The sequence below is a fragment of the Girardinichthys multiradiatus genome, chromosome 3, assembly GCF_021462225.1.
Source record: "Girardinichthys multiradiatus isolate DD_20200921_A chromosome 3, DD_fGirMul_XY1, whole genome shotgun sequence".
Classification (NCBI taxonomy): domain Eukaryota; kingdom Metazoa; phylum Chordata; class Actinopteri; order Cyprinodontiformes; family Goodeidae; genus Girardinichthys; species Girardinichthys multiradiatus.
This window is the reverse complement of record NC_061796.1, coordinates 43108298-43129524: the sequence shown is the minus strand read 5'-3', so window position 1 is coordinate 43129524 and position 21227 is coordinate 43108298. Positions and strand designations below refer to the sequence as shown.

At 38.1% G+C, this 21227-nt stretch overlaps 1 protein-coding gene across 3 annotated transcripts in view; it reads left to right on the top strand.

Moving 5' to 3' along the window:
- The first annotated feature begins 92 nt into the window (after positions 1-92).
- atg5 (ATG5 autophagy related 5 homolog (S. cerevisiae)) overlaps positions 93-21227 on the top strand; it is a 38887-nt gene continuing 17752 nt past the window's right edge. The window contains exons 1-7 of one of the 3 annotated variants that reach the window (XM_047361967.1): positions 103-212; positions 340-432; positions 580-764; positions 3228-3355; positions 4783-4861; positions 5275-5437; positions 8875-8969. In XM_047361967.1, coding sequence (XP_047217923.1) covers positions 657-764; positions 3228-3355; positions 4783-4861; positions 5275-5437; positions 8875-8969 — 573 coding nt within the window. In that variant the 5' untranslated portion in view covers positions 103-212; positions 340-432; positions 580-656. Of the gene's footprint in view, positions 213-339; positions 433-579; positions 765-3227; positions 3356-4782; positions 4862-5274; positions 5438-8874; positions 8970-21227 lie in introns of all 3 variants that reach the window. The other 2 variants (XM_047361968.1, XM_047361969.1) reach the window with 2 other exon arrangements.

Below are 21227 nucleotides of genomic sequence, written 5' to 3'. Positions count from 1 at the left end.
TTATATTTCTGTCCCTTTTGAGAACAAGTAGACCCAAAGTTTAATTAATTGTGTGCTCAAACCTGGCTGATTCTGATTCTAGTAGAATTATCAGAGTTGTCGCCAGGGGTCACTCTTTTGCTATAAATGATGTTTTCCGGTGACAGCAAAGGGATGACAACACTGTAGGGCCCGTTTTTCCATTCAGACTGTCTACCCAACATCGACAAAAAGTAAGGTTTTCTCACATAACACTCTATTTTCAAGTGCACAATAAATATCCGTTTCGGGGAAATATAAATAATGCCCTGACAGCAACGCACTAGTTTACTAATCAGTGCTTCTCTGAATTTCCTCAAGCTAAGTTAGCTTACCTAGCTTTGAAGCTAACGTCAGTAAAGTGGATCACGTTTGTAGTTTGACAAGCGTGGAGTTAGTTTGGAAGCCCAGCAGGTACGTTTTTTTTTCTCGATGACTTCGTTGTAACTCCTCTCAGAGTTTATTATCTTAGATCACAGGATAGTGCTAGGTTTTGGAGCAATGCTCACATGGTACTGTGATTTTGAAAGTTTATTTGTAAAATGCTTTCTGTTCAAACAGCAGGGAGTTTAGGGTTATACCTCTGCTTTGGGGGGATTTATTCTTTATGTTCTACTGGGAAGAGCAACAACAGTACCATGGCAGATGACAAGGACGTATTGAGAGATGTTTGGTTCGGCCGGATACCCACCTGCTTCACTCTGAACCCGGATGAGGTGACTGAGAGAGAGGCAGAAGCATACTATGTAAGCACAACAGTTACTCTCCAGTATTAAAAACTTCAGACAAACATTGAAGGTTGATATTCCCTTGCATGCTACTTAGGCAACCAGTGACCCCAGTAGCTTCTTAGTATTTGGTTTTAGATTTAAAATAAAACAAACATTAGGGCTAAGTTAGGAAATCCCGCTGGTTTTAAATATTTATCTCCATCAGTCTTGATATAGCTACTTTAATAATTCTGTAGGGAAATTATTGTATCAGAAAAAATCTTTCCTCTATAATTTATTTATTATTATTATTGTTATTATTCTCATTTGTCTTACCTCTGATTGTTGCTCCTGTTTTTACCGGATGTGCTTTTTGACATAGATTTGGTCCCTCAGAAGAATCCCTCTGAATATTTCTCGACACAGAAATAGTTAAAGGCAATTTTACGTTGCTATCTACTTCTTAACAAAGCCACAGAAGCAAAGAGTTTGTTCTAACGTGTACTCAAACTGCTGATTCATTTGAACATATTTGGAGCTGCTGCAAGTAGTTGACAAAATTGATGACACCAGTATTTGTAGTTAACACGTTATTTTCCAGAATTTCAAATTTTTTCTTATCATTCTAAACTAGTTTCGACTGTTTTCCTCCAAATTCCTGTATGTGCGGAAACGCCCCTGACTGCAGTCCTCATTGCGCAGTGTATCTGTGTGTGTTACACGTTAGCCGAGCTTAGCCCCAGTCATTGGTTGGTTCCATCTGAGCTAAAGTTTCAAAACAGACATGGTGACTAAAATATCTGCTTCATTGTCAAAGTAGCTAGGTTTTAAAAGTTTTTCAGAGCTTTCTAAGACTGAAGTAGTCTAAAGCAGGGTTTCCTAAACATTTCAACCTGTGACGCCCAAAATAACAGTGCCATATACTGGCGAGACCCTACTGGTGACCTGGGGACCCCCTAAATATACATTTAATTATTTCACTCTATACAGAGAGAAATAAATAAATCAGTGGTACATTTAATTATTTAATGGTACATTTATTTATTTCATTTTACATTTATCTATTTATTTAATGGGACATTCACATTTATTTCTTGATATATTTATGTAATTTTGTCCCTTAAGGCACTCCATAATCCTCAGAGATTATATCAGGATGATTCTGAAAATAATCTGGAGACCCCTTACTTGGTGTCTCACGACCTCCTGGGGGAACCTGACCCTCACCTAGGCAACCACTGGTCTGAAGTTTGGAAATACTTCAATTTACAAGCCGTAGCAGCACCAACGCCATGCATGAACATCTGAAGAGATAACACCCAGAGACTAATAATGAGCAGAAAGAAGATAAATAGGGATGCAACGATATTAAAATTTGGACCGATATTGATATCCGGTATTAATAATGCTGTTAGGACAAATAACTAATATTATTTATATTATTTCCCCAACCTTTCGACACTGTGAAAAAATGACCACAGGTTTGCAGGTTTGACTCATTAATGCTGTGCTCGCTTGTGTCAATGTGTTTACTTTCTGCAGCCAACAAAATTAGGTTTACCTCATCCTGTTTTATTCTCATTTAAATGTGAAAAAACAGTTATATCTAAATGAATCAGATTCAAACCAGACTGAGAAATCATACATCCAGTTAATAAATACGTCACTTCATTAGCTTCATAGCATAATTGCCTTAGTCATTTGCCAAAAAATTGACTTGGGCAATTATGCTATAAGGCTGATTGTAAATGACACTCTTTATTATTAAATTTTAACTGAACGGTGTAATAGAAATTGATTCTTTTTCATTTGGAGTTGCACTCATGACTGAACAGAGGTCTACAGATTTGGCTTTTTATTTGTAAATACATAAACAAGAAGGGCTGTCAGTTTATTATTTTCACTCTGGTGGTAGCACTTTCTACAAATATTTCATGCCTTGAAGTGCAAATTATAGTTTACATTTTATTTAGTTGGATGCAATAAATGTAAAGGTTTACTTTAAAATAATTAAAAAATATTTTGCGCTTTATTTTATTTTTGGAGGAAAATTTATCATTCAGATTAATCTAGTAATGGAAGAAATGGTCGATAGCTTATTAAAAAATATAATGACCCTATCTATATACATTACACATGGACAATGTGCCATGCAGTAATGGGTTATTGTAATGGGGTTGACATTTTGTCAGTCATGATGAGTTTAATAAAGTTTAAGTTTAAAAAAAATTCAGTAACTTAGCCTTTTGATGCATATGTGGCAATAATCTTATAATTCTGTCATTGCTTTATCTTTTCAAAACAACTACTTCTATCAAGGAAGCTGCAGCACAAATTAAAATAAGCTGGTCAGACCTCCAGGAAAACTAGAAACAATATTTGCCAGAAAGTATCTAATTATTGATGTAGATGTGCATTCTAAATTTAATTTAACGTATTAATTCAGGTCTGACTGTGTTGATGATGTATTTTCTTCCTCTGTCCCATTTACTTTGTCAGGTGCTACTACCTAGGGTGAGCTACCTGCCTGTTGTCACAGACAAGGTGAAAAAGCATTTCCTCAAAGTGATGAGGTCAGAGGACGTGGAGGAGATGTGGTTCGAGTATGAAGGAACACCACTCAAATGGTATGAAAGGGATTGTAGTGAAACGTCACCAAAAATAGAATCCTTGGATTCTAATTGATCCTAGAAAATAGTTTTGGATCAGATGCTTATGGGCTAAACTGTATATCAGTTCCTACAGCTCTGGTTGTGGTTGATAATAAGTCGACTGAATGAAATAAAACTGTAAAATAATTTTGTGGGATCGGTTATTCAGTTTTTTCATGTATATCAAGTTTTATCAAGAATATCCTGTTGTGGAGAGAGCTGACTTTACTGTGACTCTCATCTGTAAAGGTTGAGTGTCTTTACTTTTATTCTTTTTCTCATATGTTGGTGATCAAAAAATGTGTTAATAGTGGGGTTTACAATTTATAAATCATTTTCATAATTAATTGATAATAAAATATTTTTATTTTGATCATCCTGTTCTCCAAACATGGCCTCCACAGTTAAAACTGTGTTTTGATACTTTCTCAGCCACCGTAGATGTGCAGGAGGGTGTTGGCTATGATTGGTTTCACTGCTCACCTGCCTGAACCAAGTGCTAAACATGATGTAGTGACAACTTCTAGCCACAAGGTGGCCCTGTTGCAAAATAAACATTTGTAGTGTAAAAATGCAAAAATATGTCATTAGTTGTTTTTACAAACTTAATTATGGGGATTTAGTGTCACTTTTCCTTAAAGCTAAAATTGACAGTTCAATTCAGTTCACCCTTATAGTGCCAATTCACAACAGACTTCATCTCAATGCAATATACAAAATAAAAAGATTCCGTTCAGTCCAACCATACGGACAGATTCAAAATCAAGTGCATAAATTTGTAATTGATCCTGGTTATTATACAGTGCAGTTAAGTTCAGTTTATCATTCAAATTGGATGAAGAGTTTTCTGTCTAAGGAAACCCAGCAGATTGCATCCAGTCAGTGACTTGCAGCATTCCCTCCTCCTGGATGAGCATGTAGAGACAGTGGACAGTCACTGGTGTTGACTTTGCAGCAATCCTTTCATACTGAGCATGCATGTAGTGACGGTGGAGAGGAAAAACTCACTTTCAACAGGAAGAAACCTCCAGCAGAACCAGGCGCATAACAGATTGTTGTAGGTTTCCTCTCTACATTCTCTGACATGAAGGAAGAAATATTTTCTTTGATGTAGTAAAAAAGACCTTTCTACACTTTCAATGCATTTGTCAACAATTTAAAAGAGAAATAAAAATGTATTAATACCATAATTGTTTTCCATAAGATTATTTAAATGTCATTTTTAAATAGCTTTTTTAAAGCTCCATATTTTTATTTGTCAAAACAGAATTTCAAAAAAATAACATTGGATTAATTAAAAGATTTTTAGTCCTATATTAACACAAAATTTGGTTTAATAGTGATAAAAGATTCTCCTGGTTTTACCGTTGTTGAGTTTTTGTTGGCCTTTTTCTGCATTCCAGGCACTATCCTATTGGGGTTCTGTTTGATCTTCATGCCTCTAATACGGTCCTACCCTGGAGCATCACTGTGCACTTTAAGGTAAGGGCCAATCCAAATGTCAATGCAATCACGGCTGGTCCAGTTGGTGTGGGGTCGAGGTGTTTAGTGGGGGAGAGGTAATGCTAGGGGAAACGCATGCAGTTTCATCCCAGCTAAACATGTTTCTTCTCAGCTCAGTCACAGGCCTCAAATATTAGCTTGACTTTCCCACAGATGCCAGAAAATGCATATATAGAACACAAGCAATTATGTAAAAATAAATAATATTTAAAAGTAAATCAAAAATGGTTGCAGGCATTATAAATTGTTCTTAAACCAAGATTGGATTTTCAAAGTATGTGCAAAATAATTGTTGCCTAAAAATATCTTTTTCACTTTGGTGTGGAGTGCATCTTTTTATATCTGTTGTAATACAGTTCCTAATGAAAAATAAGTATGTGAATGTTTGGCAGAATTTTCCAGACCAGGACCTGCTGCACTGCTCATCAAACTCTGTAGTCGAGGCTCACTTCATGTCCAGCATCAAGGAGGCGGACGCCCTCAAGCACAAGAGCCAAGTTGTCAATGACATGCAGAAGAAAGACCACAAGCAGCTGTGGATGGGCCTGCACAACGGTAAGATGCATCAGCACATAGAGACCACAAGCAGCTGCAAGGGAAGCGATATTTAATACTGCAGCCACACATTTACTGATTCACACATGTTCTAATTCTGCAACTAATCCACCTACATACATGCTTGCAAACGCACTGTTTGATCTGATCTGTGTATTATCATCTGGAAGACACACTTTTATTTCTCATTTATAGTGTGGTGATTTCACAGGTAAGTCTGAACATCTAAATCGATCTGAAGGTTTTTGTACACACCTGTTTTGTTGGCCGCACAGCACAGGTAACAATTCACGTCTTTTCCCTGCAAAGGCATGGATGTTTTCTGTCTACACAACAGACAGCGAGAAAGAACAGTTTACACCTTCTGTCATCAGCCATCACCAGCCGCCTCTATTCACTCTGACTGCAGCTAATGCTAAGTTATCATTTAACAAGAGGTGGATTTTAGAATGGTCGGGGTTTGTCTACGTTTCTACCAGCTCGTCAGATTTATTGGACTAGTGACATGTTAGTTGAGGTTCTGGTTATACTCTGCAAAACCATCAAATAACAAGGCATTTAGTTGTTTATGTGACGACCGTTTTTATTTTGTTAAAACCACATTACAGCAGATGATCTGAGACACTGGGTGCATTCCTTGACGGCAAGTTGGGGAATCACTTGAATAAAGGTGACGAAGAATGGGTTGCAAAGTGTTTGATAGGAATGACCTGTCAGAGTGATCTGAGAACATTATTTCTAATAATGATATTATTATCATTAGCTGCTGAGAATGTAAAAGAGCAATATTAAAATAGAATCCCTTGATAGTCTTGAGATTTCATTATACCCTGGACAGATTCAAGACACCCTGTACCAGATGCAGCAAAGCAGCCCCAGAACATAACAGAACCTCCTCCATGTTTCACAGTAGGGACTTTGTTCTTTTCTTCATATGCTTCATTTTTCCATCTGCGAACAAAGAGCTGATGTGCATTGCCAAAAAGTTCATTTTGTGTCTCATCTGTCCATAGGATATTCTCCCAGAAGCTTTGTGGCTTGTCAACATGTAGTTTGACAAATTCCAGTCTGGCTTTTTTATGATTTGTTTTCAACAATGGTCTCCTTGGTCGTCTCCCATTAAGTTCAATTTGCCTCAAACATCGTCGGATGATGCGATCTGACACGGATGTTCCTTGAGCTGAAAGTTCACCTTTAATCTCTTTATAAGTTTTCTGGGCTCTTTTGTTACCGTTTGTATTATCCGTCTCTTTGTTTTGTCATCAATTTTCTTCCTGCAGCCACGTCCAGGGAGGTTGGCTACAGTCCCATGGTTCTTAAAGTTCTGAATAATATCTGCAGCTGTAGTCTCAGGAACATGAAGCTTCTTGGAGATGGTCTTATAACCTTTACCTTTAACATGCTTGTCTATAATTTTATTTCTAATCTCCTGAGACGACTCTTTCCTTCGGTTCCTCTGGTCCATGTTGAGTGTGGTACCATGTCACCAAACAGCATAGTGACTACCTGTAGCCCTATAGGCCCACTGACTGATTACAAGAATGTAGACACCTGTGATGCTAATTAATGGACACACCTTGATTTAACACGTCCCTTTGGTCACATTATTTTCAGGGGTACCATCATTTTTGTCCAGGCCTGTTTCATGAGTTTATTTTTAAACGTAATTCTGTTGAAGCATGTTTGAAAAGCAATGTCTGACTTTCATTTGTTCATTTTCATAGAATTTTTATTCATTATGACCATCGTCAGATTCAAGTTATTTCTGTGACCATTGTGGGTTTTTCTTTCATTTACCGACGCTACCAACAATTTTGTCCACGTGTGTATGTATCACTGTACTAAAACATAAACAGTGCTCTGATTTCAGAAGTTTTGCTTTTATTTTGATATTTCTATAAACTGCCTGAATTTATCTGTTGACAAACTGACAGGAAGGTTAAGTTAAAACTACTTTTCCATATAAATAATTCAGCTGGTTTACTGCAAGAGCAAAGAAGAGTAGCACTAACACCAAAGCACTACATTAATATGCAAAATGTTTCAGAAAACACCAGAAATGATTTCTTAGTGTGTCAGAGATGTGTTTTTAGCCCATCAGAACTGCTGTGAGCAAGTGGCGGTAAAATGTTTGGAACAAGTCTGTGAAAAACCCTACGGCCTGAAACCGACAAAGTTTTGGCTGCTCATCTGTCTTCCTCTTTTCCCTGAAACTAAAATTGTTAGCAAGACGTAAGTCGCACATCTTAATAAAACAAGGAAGATAAAAAAAAAATAGGACACTGACGAGACACTGACTAATAACACTGCGCTCTGAGCTGTTCAGGATATGGTTTTACACCTATTTAAAAAGAGAGAGATGAGAAAGGTTTTAAATAATCCAAAAAGAAAGAGCTGGCTTGCACAAGAAAGTGAGAGATGAAACTGTATCTAAACTAAACTCTCATGTCCAAAAGAGAATTGAAACAGAGAGGACTTTAACTTTCATCCAAGAGAACCAAAACCACAACGTTTAAATGGATGGTTTGAAACTAGCATATGCTATGTGAAGTCTCTCTTTCCTTTTCTTTGTTTAAATTTTTCTTTTTTTAGTAATCCCACCAACAGAAAGGTGAATCTGCAAGATCTATAGTTCCCTGCTCAGTATGGACCACCAATATTTCACCGAAATTTCTATATTTCTTGTTTAGAGGAAGGTTATGAACTGTCCAGCTGCAGTCAGCATGACTTTGTTGGGCTAAACTAGCACTGAAGTAGCCCCAAGCTTTTTAAATGGGTTGTGTTGCAGCATGTTTGGATGCCCTGTAAAGAAAAAGAACCTGTAAAAGTGAGACAGACATGAAAGTCAGAGGATATTGCTCTACACTGAAGTTGGCATCTGATTTTAAGCGTTGCATACTTCACAGACTGAAATACATTTACTACATTGGATATAGAGTGTTTAAAATTCAAGTTTATTTATGCTTTGTTAAGCTTTTATTATACTTGTAATATCACATGAAGGACAATAAAGGTAATGTATGTTCTAACAGGTTTCTGTTGTAAATAAAAACTCATGTCTCAATGAGACTGCCTGTATAAATAAAGTTTAAGGTTTAATAATAATACTAATAATAATAGAGCAAATTAATCTTCAGTAAACATGACACTAAAATTTAAGATTGAGCAAAAAGAAAGTTTAAGTTTTTTTTATATTTCATCGGTGGCTAAATAAAAATGACATTTAGTATTAAAGATAGAACAGCTTGTTATGGCTTACTACAATCATCTTAAAACAGATAAAAGCAGGATATTATGTGTTAGATGAGCTGACATTTTGATTTAAGCAGTGCATATTGTAAATCCAGCAGTCATAAAACTGTAGTCTCAGAAATACAACTGTTATTTTGGGGCAAATTCTGATGCTTATCAGTATGTGTATGTTTATGTTACTACAGATAAGTTTGACCAGTTCTGGGCCATGAACAGGAAGCTGATGGAGTATCCCACTGAGGATGGAGGCTTTAGGTACATCCCCTTCAGGATATACCAGGTAACAAACGCATTCCTAACAAAGATTCCTGAACTAAAATGACACTGAACAACTGTTCACCACCGGCTTATTTGTTCTGAAACAACTTTCAATAGGTGTAGCTCTATAGTTGCAATACCCCTTTGTGCCTGTAGATGGAGCCAGAGGGCTGTGTAAAACGTTTGTTTCTGCAGCAGATTTCCTCTGTCACTAACTCCATTTGTCTCATAATGTTGTTTTCTACATCATTTATCTACATTTTAGAGACACCTTCAATTTTTAAAAATAATTATTTGACAAGTTAAAATGAACAAAATAGGTTTTGTTTTCCGTTTGTTTATTAAAATCATCGTCATGCAGGTTATGGTGCTTATGAGTAGTAATGGCATTGTTCAGATTTCCACCTGGTACCTCTGGGACCCGTTGTTCTCGTTTCCACGCCTCCAGTAATTGGGAATCGTTTTGTTTTATGTCAGTTTTCTAATCCACAACCACGAGTAACTCAAAGTACTCAGGGTTTTTATTAATTTCAATAATTCATTGCTCTTTAATATAATAAAAGCTCTTTATTATCCTTTCTGAATACTGAATCAAGCATTCTTTTACGTGTCCTTACTTGTTCTTGTGACCTTCTAAATGGTGAAATGTAAATGTTGAAAGCCCCCTTGCCAGACAGTTTTGCCGGGATGTGTCTTTGGAAAGAACGCGTTTGCGTACATTTGATACCTTTGACAACCATCGTTGGCTGCAGTTTTATTGCCCCGAGTTGAAGCAGTGGGCGAGCTTCAGGGATGAGCCTGGAAGAAGAGGCAGAAGTAGACAGGCAGCTTTAGGTCGGGTGTTTCCAAGAAGCATTAGTAGCTTTATCCTGACTCAGGTAAAAAGTCCCTTTGGAGAACAAAAAAGAAGACGGCTGGATGAATAAGAGGCTGGTTCTTGCATGGAAAAAATTAGCCTGCTGCAAAACAGGCAGCAGTGGGAACAGCTCCGTGAGTCAAATGTAAAGCAGAACAGGAATGGTTATAAAAGGTTGCAAAGTTATTAGTGCAACTTCGAGGTGTTTGTCACATTAAAGCAGGGTTCCTACGCAGTCTTAAAGAGTATGGAATTTGATTTCAGTATTTTCCAGGTCTCTAAATAAGAGAATAGAAAACTATTTGTATTTCCAGACTTTTCATACCCTATAGTCTAAATGTGGTTTCCTTTCTTCATTCCATCCTTGTGCCCTTCCTTCATTTTCTTACCTCTTTCCTTTCTCTCCCTCATTGTATCCCTCCTACCTGTCTTATTGTGTCCTTAACTAATTTCTTCTTTATTTTTTCTTTCCCTTATTTTGTCTGCCTTCGTTCTTTCATTTGTTTGTTCCTTCTTTCTTTCCTTTCTTGTGTCCTTTTTATCTAAACTTTCTGTTCTTCTTTCCCATTTCCAGGATCCACATTTGTAGCCCGCTAGATTGAAATAACTGCTAGAAATGTATAGGGAGCTTAAATATTTTATATCTTGAAATGATTGTAAAACCTTGAGAACTGTGATTGGTTGAATTGGTTACATGAAGATGTGTAGGAGCCCTGTTTAAAGGATTACACAGAGTGAGTTAATACCAGAACTGAATGAATTTGACAGCTGGTAATTTCCCAGTGTGTTAATTTAAAGCACAGCAAGTTTTAATAAAACCTGCTTGTCTCCACATATGGCTGCAGTTACATTATTTTGCACAACAGCAAAGGGGAGGGGGGGGGGGGGGGGGTATAAGGATACACAGCTGTCAGTCACTGTCAACAATTTTTTTTGCTTGTTTTTAACTTTTACATCTTCGAAATATCCATAAAATGTTTAACACTTTGAGAAAAGCATTCTTGCGTTTTGCCATAAAAGCAGCTCTTTAAAGTGGGAGACTGAAACATGCATTGAAACCAACTCAACACACCCTCTCAGGCAGGCACTTGCTCTTGCTGTAAAGCCATCTCACTGTTGGTGGGAAGAATGAGGCCAGACCATTCCAGCTTTAGGCTTAACTGAAAGTTTCTGTGGTCATTTATGAGCTGCCATGGTTTCATGAAAATTGCAGCATCAAAGCCTTTTATAGCCTCTCTATGTGATTTCTAAATTCATTGGGGAAAATAAGCATAATTCCCAAAAAATCTGGTTTGTTGTGGAAGGAGTGTGGTTTGAATTCTACAAACTGCTAAATATTTACAACAGCAGAAAGTCTGGAGTAAAATGTAAACAAAATGGGTTAATTATGATCAGAAGAAATACTCATGAGGATAGTTTGGAATAGGCCTGTTTGAAATGCTGATGTGTATAATAATAATATAAGAATTTCATAATGATATTTTCATTGTTTTTAAAACAAAACTTAAAATCAAAAATCTCCTTTTTATTACTGGTTCTGCTGTGTTTAAGGACAGAGGAAGCAGGGTGAGTGTGCTGACAGTCTGTAAAATCAAAGTTCAATATTTCATAAGACGTTTGGTTTGACATGCTATCAGTACACTGACATTTACAATCATGTACTTAAAGCTCTCTATAAATGAGCTTAACAAGCTGATATTAGTTAGTTAATAAGCCGTGTTATTGGCCCCAGTAGAAAGCCCGCAGTCCAATGGTCCAAATCTGATTTCTAGATAAAGGCCTATTATTATATTTCCCAAATTCCTTTTTTTTCCGTTTTTAATTTCCAGAATTTTGTGTTTTGCAACGTAAACAACACCCTTTAATCTAAAAAAACCATTGAACCTCATGGTTAATGTGTTTTAATTTAAGCGGTTTGATAGACAGTCATTTAGATTTATTGAAATTAAAGAGGATATTTTTGTAAAGCTTTTAAAGGTATCTTACCTGTCACATCTCTTTTAATGAATTTGTTTACAAGAATAATCTGCATTTTGTGGCTGCAATGGTTTGTGACCTTTGCTTCTCTAATTTCTGACTGTGAAGCATAATGAGCAATCACATTTTTTTTATAAAATAAAAAAAGCGTTATTTAGTCACACAAGAATAAAGAAAATAAATGAACTTAACAGCAAACACTTTATTTAATCTAAACCAAACGTAGGAATGCTCAATATACTGTATCTGTATTATCAGCCGATATTAGTCTTACATACCTGTACCGGTCCGATAATATAAACCACATCGTTTATATTAATAAACGATGTGTTTGCGTCATGTTGCTGTTTGTGTTTCTGGAGGGGGAGGGATAGCAATGTTGGCGGTGTGGCAGTTTTTCATGGTGTCACAAGGGTAGAGAAATATATATAATATTGTTAAATATCAGTTATCGGCCCTTAAAGAAGCAATATTAAGATTGACAGCCGGCCCAGATTTTCATGTAGGTGCAGCCCTGAAAAAGTATCTCATTTGTTAATGTATAAAATTTTAACAGTTGAATAGAAAAACAAACCACATTTATCGGCGTTAATTTCATATTTTTGTAAAACCTTTACAAATGTACCTGTAAGCTTACAGTATCTGTATGTTTGCAATAAAACAGTGCAACACATTATTAATATGAAGAGAAATAATTTCATCAGGATTACATTAGTGTTGTGATTGTGTGCTCAGTCTCACTGAGTCTCTCAACAGTCTTCTCTGCTCCAACAAAGGGAGAACTGCCTTTCCAAATGCTGCTATAATGTTCTAACAACACTGACCCAAAGCACTCTAAGTTTTAATCTTCATTTCTGAAGGACCACCTGACTCGGCACATGCGGTGCAGAAAGTCCTCACTAAACACACATCCAGCTCTGCTTCCTTTGCCTTCTTTTAAGCGCTGGTATAATTTGAAACCAAAAACCAACCAACGCTTTGAAGTTTTTTCGAATGCAAAAATTTAGAAAATATGTAATTGCGAAACTGCTGTTGAAAGTCGTCATTAAGTTATTAGCCTTAACACTAATTTGACTTGTCTCTTAATCTACCATTCCACAAGGTGTCCACCACTCTGCCTGAGTATTATCTCCACCACTAAAACTGTACAAGAGGTGAAAGCAGAAGGGGACGTTAGTCCATCCAACTGGCTAAATATATTATTCATATGTAGAGTGTGAATGTGTGGCACTTGAAGTAGAGTATCCTCCCAAATATTGAATCCAAGCAGTTCTTTGCAAATGCAAAATTGTCACAGTGATATTTATGACAATTGGGATTCAATGTATTCATATAAAACCTTACAGAGCTTATGATAAAAAAATATCAGTTTCTTTTGTAACACTGTTGATTTGTTATAATATTAAACAAAATATGGGAAAACGTACCGATTCTCACATTTTTTTGCACAAATCATAGTCAGATCATTGTCATCGCTTCATTATGGACGCCCCGTTCACAACTTGTATCTAATCTGTTTGAATGCGACTCTGGTGGAAACAACCAAGGCGGATTTAATATGATTTTGACGTCACTTTCCATTGACATTTGTCACAACTTTACGCTGGTGGGAAGTGATAGCATTTAGCAAGATGGACAACAGCTGCAACAGTAAAGGGACAGTGAGATGTTAGACCTCATAAATATATGGAGTGGCACCTCTATTCAAGCAAAATTGCGATTTGGATCTTCCCCACATCCAAACAAACCTCTGTGATGAATTGGCAGCAAAAGCTCTGCATAATGCCAGGAGAGAGATTTTCACTCCCTTTTTATACATTCGATTCCTCCTCAGCACCTGAGGATACATTAAACGGCTTTCGTTGCTGGACCACACCGTGCTGTGTGTGACGTCATTGTTATTGTTTTTTTGCTCATGTGGGTCGGTTTGGAACTGCAAACAGGAGTCAGATATAGGTAACTTTTGAAAAGTAATGTGAACAGTGATGCCAAAAAAGAAGATTTCTGGGGGAAAAAAAATCTGAATTGAGCAACAAGACCTGCAGTGTGAACATGGCCTATGTTTTCTGCACTTTCACTTTGATTTGAATTGAACTGAGTTGGTGGGGTGTCATCTCCGTGTACTTAGAAACAGCATAGTGGGATTACAGAAAGCTGCTACCTCCAGTTTCTACATCGAATGTGGTGTTTCCCACTGTCAAACCTGGGTTGATGTGCCAGTTTCTATTATCTTATAAAGACACAAAGAAGTCCTTGTAATTCAAGATGGGACTAATTGGGCCTATAATGGCATCCTGTTTTTTAGGTATAAGGGTGCAATTTAGAGGCTGATGCATCTTTATACTGGTTGTAAACGTAGGAAGTGACTACACCAAATTGATGCGTTTGTGTGTATGAATGAGCCTGCCTGCTGAAACACGCTGCTCTTGCTATTTTGAAGGTGTTTTATATATGCCAGCTTAACCATTATGTAAGAATTCAGTGGGATGACGATGCTTGCCTTCTGTTTCGGACCGTATCAGTCAGTATGAATGGATAAAGGCTGCATAGTGAGGTTGTCTTTCGTTGGTAGCAGATGCCTCTTTTCCATTAATGGTTCCAGCACCGCACTGCTCCGCTCCACTCTACCTCGCTCAACTCAGCACGAAACCTGTTGTGTTTCCACTGGCAACGTGTGCTGTGCAAGGTAAAATAAATATCACTGTCACACATCATGTCTTCTTAAAACAGTGAAGATGCAGAGTCCAGACCACCCTCCTGTCCACAACTTGCAGGACGATGGCCGTAAATGGCGTCCACGATATCAACCCGCTCTGACTGTTGTGGTCCTTAATATTTTTGCAACACCTTTAGTTTTTCGACAACAAATTATTTCTTTCTTTTAGTAATTCATTTCAGGAACTAAAACTTATATATAGATTTATACATACAGAGTGATTTTATGTGAAACATTTATTCCTGTTATTTGAATAAATATTGCCTATGCTCATAAAAACCCAGGATTCAGTTTCTGCAAAAATTGGAATATTACATTAGGCCTACTGAAAAGCATGTTAATGGACTCTACAGTACATGCACTCAATACTGGGCTGGGCCCCCTTTTTACAGCTGCAGGTGTCGGTACTTTTGTCAGTGTGAGCAGGTGCCAAGTCAAGCTGGAGAACGAAAGCAGCAACTCCGTTAAGCCTGGCAGCCGAAGGAAGCATGAGGTGCCTTAAACATTACTGGTAAAAGCTGTATTGACCATTGGACTTGTTAACACGCAGTGGACCAACACCAGCAGATGACATAGCTCCCCAAAGTAATACTGACTGTAGTGACTGGACCCAAGACCACAAGTACCCTGGTTCGAATCCCACAGCCTGCCACTCTGGGTCCCTGAGCAAGACCTTTAGCCCCTGAATGCTCCCCGGGCGCCACCCACTTCTCCCTAAGGGATGGGTTAAATGCAGAGGATAATTTCTTCATTGTGAGATCAATAAAGTCTAAATTAATATTATTATTCTACATTTTTATTTGAAGAGAAGACTTTGGATGACTGAGCAGCACTGCATTACCTCTACTCCTCAGTCCAGGTAAAATGTTTCCAGAATTGTCTCTGGTTGAGTTGTGCCTCAGGATTAAGACAGTTTGTCCAGGTCCTGGATACACCTGTGTCTGGCCTGGTGTCTGTGGGATGGAGGGCACCTCATTTGGCAGGGACAGCAATGTAACATGTGAAAATGTTTGTTTTATTTATGTGTTGCAATAATTGGCAACAATAAATTAACATTGCAAAAATGCAGTAAATGGTTGAGGTTAATATTCTTGAGGTTGTCTCATGTTTTCTTCCAGCCAAGTATTTTTGGGTCTCTTTGAATTTTAATAATAAACTCCAACCATATTTTAGGCATTTTCAGTGATGTAATCACTCGTTTTGGGCTTGAACCTGTGACGGCTGCGTCGTCAACTGAGGCCTCCGTAAATGGGTTGCGCTCCTCTATTTATAACTTTTGCCTAAACATTTTCCCACATTTCTCTATGTCTGCACATTCTCAAATATTTGTTTGTGCAGCAACATTTGCCATTTCCATTTTATTATCAATATTTCAGTTATTTTCATCTATGTAATTGCCTTATTTCTAACTGTGTTATTGTGCGTTTGTGTGTGGGCCTTTGCTTGTTTGCTTTCCAGTCTTCTTTCCTGCACAAACGGTTCTCTGATTCGAAAAGGTAGAGGGCCCTAACCGCCAACCCTGACCCCTGACCCTTCCCAACCCTGGCCCAAACTGGACCACTGTGCAGAAAGTAAAAACACTTTTGTAAAAACAGTTTTGAATTGTTTTTGTGCAGGTACTCCTCACTGATTCCGCTCCATGACTCAGTGTTACTCACCAACCCCCAAATGCAAGAGCTGGCAAATCACCTCCAGCTACTTCAGCTTTGGAAGGTGCCAGCGAAGGATACATGTGTGTTGCCCTCCAGATATCTTGTAAGGACTTAATGAGATGAGGGGGCTGTAGTCACTACAGAGACCATTACAAAATATGGGAATACTGGAAACAGTTGAGAGCAGACTTGCCAAAGGCAACAGGTGATAAGCCTTTTTTGTTGGGTAAGTGGTTGTTGCTGCATTTACAGTAAGGGCTGTAGTTGAAACATGACTGTCGGAGGAAAATATTTTAATATTTAGTTTCCTTTGCCAAACAGCCGAAGAACCAACACACAGCTTTTAAGTTGTGTTGTAAGGAAACAGCTGATGATTATAACTGTTCTGATTGATTCAGATTATGACTAAAACATGGAGATGTTACAATAGTGACGTGCATGAGACAAAACTATGATTGGTGGAACATATGTGCGTCCACATGATTAAAAGTGGGGCTGGAAACTTGTATTTTTGCACTTTTGATTTATAGCTAAAATCACATTGGTCCGTGCTACTGTACCAGATATCGATTTTTAGCAATTTCGCAGTGAAAAAATAAGTATAATAAGTATAATCTTTTAATCAAGTGGTTCTCAGGGCGGGGGTTTTAGATGCCTTAGATGTGTCTCTGCTCCAGCATACCTGATTCACACGATTGCAAGTTAACTCACAAGTTTTGGATAATAAGACTACTACTCTTCCTACTGAGCCACAGTCACCTCTGTAAGATCTAGATTTTTTTTTGTTTCACAACGATAGTATACTGGAAACTTCACCTGTTCCAATGCAGGTTAGGATGCATGCCCAACGAAGGTTAGGGCATATTGTTAATTGCATTTCTTAATTAAAATGTCTGCCTCTGAAAATCATCATCATTTGTCATGTGCATGAGCACAGAGGGCATCATACAATCCAAAATATTATATTTGTGTCTGTGCCTTTATGTTCACGCTCACATCTATGATACATTGTTTAAAAGACTTCCAATCACAAACCAACCACAAAACTTTCTGTGTAACAATATTTATCTTTGGCCAATATTTGTAGATCATTGATCAACAATTATGTAATACAGCAGAGATTGTTGCACAGATATTATTAGATATCTAACAGATGACACCTGCAGCATTTATTACAATAACATTAGCATTGAAACGATGTTAGATATTCTGATGCTTTATATTTTGGCTATAATCTTTAGCTTTATATTGCTGTTACCAGCTTTCTTCCTGCCTCTTCATTGTGATTGGTTATCTTATTCCATCTCCACCTGTTCTAAATCATACAGTTTTCTTAAGCTGGGTCTCTTCCAGAAAATCTCGATAAAATGAGCATTCTATATAGAGTAGGGCCCACATGCCTATAGTGAAGTTTCCGATATGTTAGAATAAAATAAATGAAGATTTATAATGATCAGAAAATAATTGAGAACTGCTCCCAGAACTGAAACCTATATTCTGACACACAAGGGAAAGAAAATCGTAAAGGTGGGCGCAGCGCTGGTGGTGCAGGGGTTTAAGCATGCGACCCATGTACATGTAGGTTGTTGCGGGATATAATCCTGGCCCCGGCGATGTTTTCTGCACACCTTTCCCCCACTCTTTCCTCCATTCAGTTACGAAGTGCGAGAAACTTTTAAGTTTGTTTGGAATGTATTAAGGCGCATTTAAATGATTCAGTTTATCATCAGTCAGCCATTTTCTACCACTTATTCCATAGTGGGTCGTGGGGGAGCTGGTGCCTATCTCCAGCAGTCTATGGGCGAGAGGCGGGGTACACCCTGGACAGGTCGCGACCCATGTACATGTAAACCCCATGATTCAGTTTATATTGTGTTATATTTTTCTTTTCAGTGTATGTTTTAGGAAAAATGTTTGCTGGTAGGATCTAAAAGGTTGTTTTTTTTTAAATTTACCAATAGCTCACTCTTCTCGGTTTCTGCAATCGCACATGGGTTGACAGTGCTTTATTCTTGTCCATTGTTTTACCTTCAATTAGCTGGATTGATGTCCCCCGCATCAATTAGGGGACATCTTGAGTTCCGGTGCTCTTTTCCATCAGCGAGAGCAGGTGATATCTTTTCACCTAAATCCTAATGACACCTCACTCTCTTTGTATTGCCATGTGCTGCTGTGCCAGCTAAGGTGTCACGCCAGCTGAAAAGAAAGTGTCTTAATCCAAACAGTATCAGGCTTCTCTCCTTAGGGATCAATAGCACTTCTTTGTACGATGACCGGCTCAATAATTCATGGCCACCTATTTAAAAATGCAATGAAGTAGCTGTCACTTAGAACACTCTCTCTGTTCTGGTTCTGGATTATGATCCCGCATGAAAGGCCGTGCTTCCTGTCAGTGACTCAGTCTTTCTGCGTAACCTGAGTGCTGGCTTCACGCCTCCACTGTCACCTTCCTCTTGCTGGTTCTCGCCTGGCTCTGGGGTGTGTAGTTACCCTGTGGATACTTAATCCTGGTCTTTGCTGGTTTCCTTTTCTCAGCTCCATGATTAGACCCTATAGTGTGTCAAACTCTCTGTTTGACACCTCAGGTTGGATATCGGCCTGCATCATGACTCTGTTTCTGAGAAGACAGTTCTTTTATTCTACAGTGAATCTTTGTAGGTAAAGCGAGGCAGGAATCCTTTCTACAATTCAAAGGTTACGATCAGATTAAGGATATTTTAAAAGTGACAAAACATATTTTAAGTACATGTACATATAGGGTACTGTTTACTTTTATTTATATGAAAACTGTACCTCATTACTTTATGTATGGATTAATCAAATATAAAAGCTTGTTATTTAAACCATTTTTAATGCAACAAACATATTAAAACTAACTGTGACTGCCTGTATTATAGTCAAATTTATATTTAGTTTAAAGTATCTTAGGAAACCTTGATCTCTTTAGGTTATTAGCTTTTAATTATTAAAATATTAATACTGTACTATAGATTTCAATCATATCCTCTTAATTACAATGCATTATACAAGAAATGGTATGGCAACACAATACTTTTTAACTCTAGAGGATTATAACTTTAGTTGCTGTTAATTTGTTACAGCTGGTGTGTGTATAAAATATTTATTATTTAAATTGCATTAACATTGTTACCACCTGTCACACACCCTTGGATGGTCTCCAGCCCCTGAGCACATCTTTAATGCCTTAAGAACATGGGTCACTTGGTGACAACCACCAAGTCCTTGACCTGGGCTTTAAGTGATGACGAAACTGATATTAACAAATCCATTTAAAGAAAGACGCAGCAAACCAAAACAGCATGCCTTGTAATGACCGGATTGGCCTGCTGTGATGTCAGCTTGTACCCACCCACGCCTGGTCATTGAAGGGTCCCAAGGGGGGCTGATGCCAGTGATGAGAGGCTAGCTATGACCAGGAACCCAGGAAACAAGTTTGATGCATCTCAGGAAATCAATGGCTATTATTTAAATAATTTTAATTCCACAAATGATTTGGCAATGACTATACTGCATAGTTATAAGTAAGAAATTGTTGTTTGCTCCTACTAATTGCACATTAATATTGAACTTTGATCAATGATGTTTATTACAGCTGCATAATTATATGCAGCTGTAATAAATTGTCCAATCACAATCTTAGTGTTTGCATTATCATAGTGGTCATAGTGAGAATATGTCTCATTCTGTAAATATATAAAGAACAGGAAAGATTAAACTGATAGAGCAGATAGGATCAAAGTTTAGGCTTCTTCTAATTAGGTCCGAGCAGGAAGCCTGCAAGACCTATTGTCCTATTGTAATCGTAGGATTTCTTATTCTTTCTTCTTTTTTCCGTTGCGTCTTTGCGGGGCAATTTGGGGACCATGCACCAAAACGTGTAAGATTTTACCCAAAATTGTCCCCTGCGTGAAATTCTTGTTCCTTAATGTCATTGTCAGTGGACGTGGCCAAACCTCTTAGCCACGCCCCCAAACCTGAGATAGGCCGAACCGTAAGTCGTAGAGATCTGAAATTTGTCACACTGCTAAAGCTCCTCAAACCAAGAAAAAAAGTCTCTTGGGGGTATGCCCTAAAGCGCACAGGAAGTCGGTCATTTGGGTAAAAGGCCAATTTTTGCCTGTTTTTCACTTGCAGTTAAGGCATGGGGGATTAAAAGTTATCAAAATCGTGAGTTTTCGGCCATGTTTAGGGGACGTGGCCGGGGCACGAAAATGGCGCCCAAAGTGAAAAAATGCAATAACATTCCCAAAGAAATGCCAAATCACACCAAAGTCGGCATGAAGGAGGACCTTCGGGTTCCCGACGATCCTATGGGGTCATATGTTGACATCATCAAAGCCACGCCCCCTGAAAACAGGAAGTCGCTTTTTTTCATTTGGAAAGGTGCCTCTCTGACCCTCTTGACCCAATCAACCTGAAAGTGTGTCAGAAGACAGATAACTAGTGGGTCTAACTTCATTTGAAGCACAGTGACTTTTCATAAAAGGGCGTGGCCATGGTGGCGTGGCGAAGTTGGACGTCAGGCCATGGCCATACGTTTGGCTTTAATTTCCACATACATCATCTGATCCGCACCAAATTCAATGTGATTGATCCTAGTCCAGTTCCCAACAGAAATCTGATGACATATTTGGTGGGCGTGGCCTAATTCGTCCACAGCGCCCCCTAGAAAATTTAAACAAATGAGCCCCAAGCCATGCTTTGACCGAGGATTCTGAAATTTGGTACACATGTGTAACTTGTCAGGACCTACAAAAAAGTCTCTTGGAGCATTGGTCCAAACCCAACAGGAAGTCAGCCATTTTGGATTGAATTTGCCATTTTGACCCTGTTTTGGGCGTTTCTAACCCGCATATCTGAGCGAACTCCTCCTACAACTTTTAACTTAGAGACTTGAAAATAACACAGTATACTCTTAAGACACTGGGGATCAAAAGCTTTTTGATACATGAAATCATGTGGGCGTGGCCACGCCTCAAAATATGACTTTTCGCCATAAAAGACAAAATTGATATACCTCCTACAAGGAAGGTCAGAGACCTGAAACCTTCTAAGATT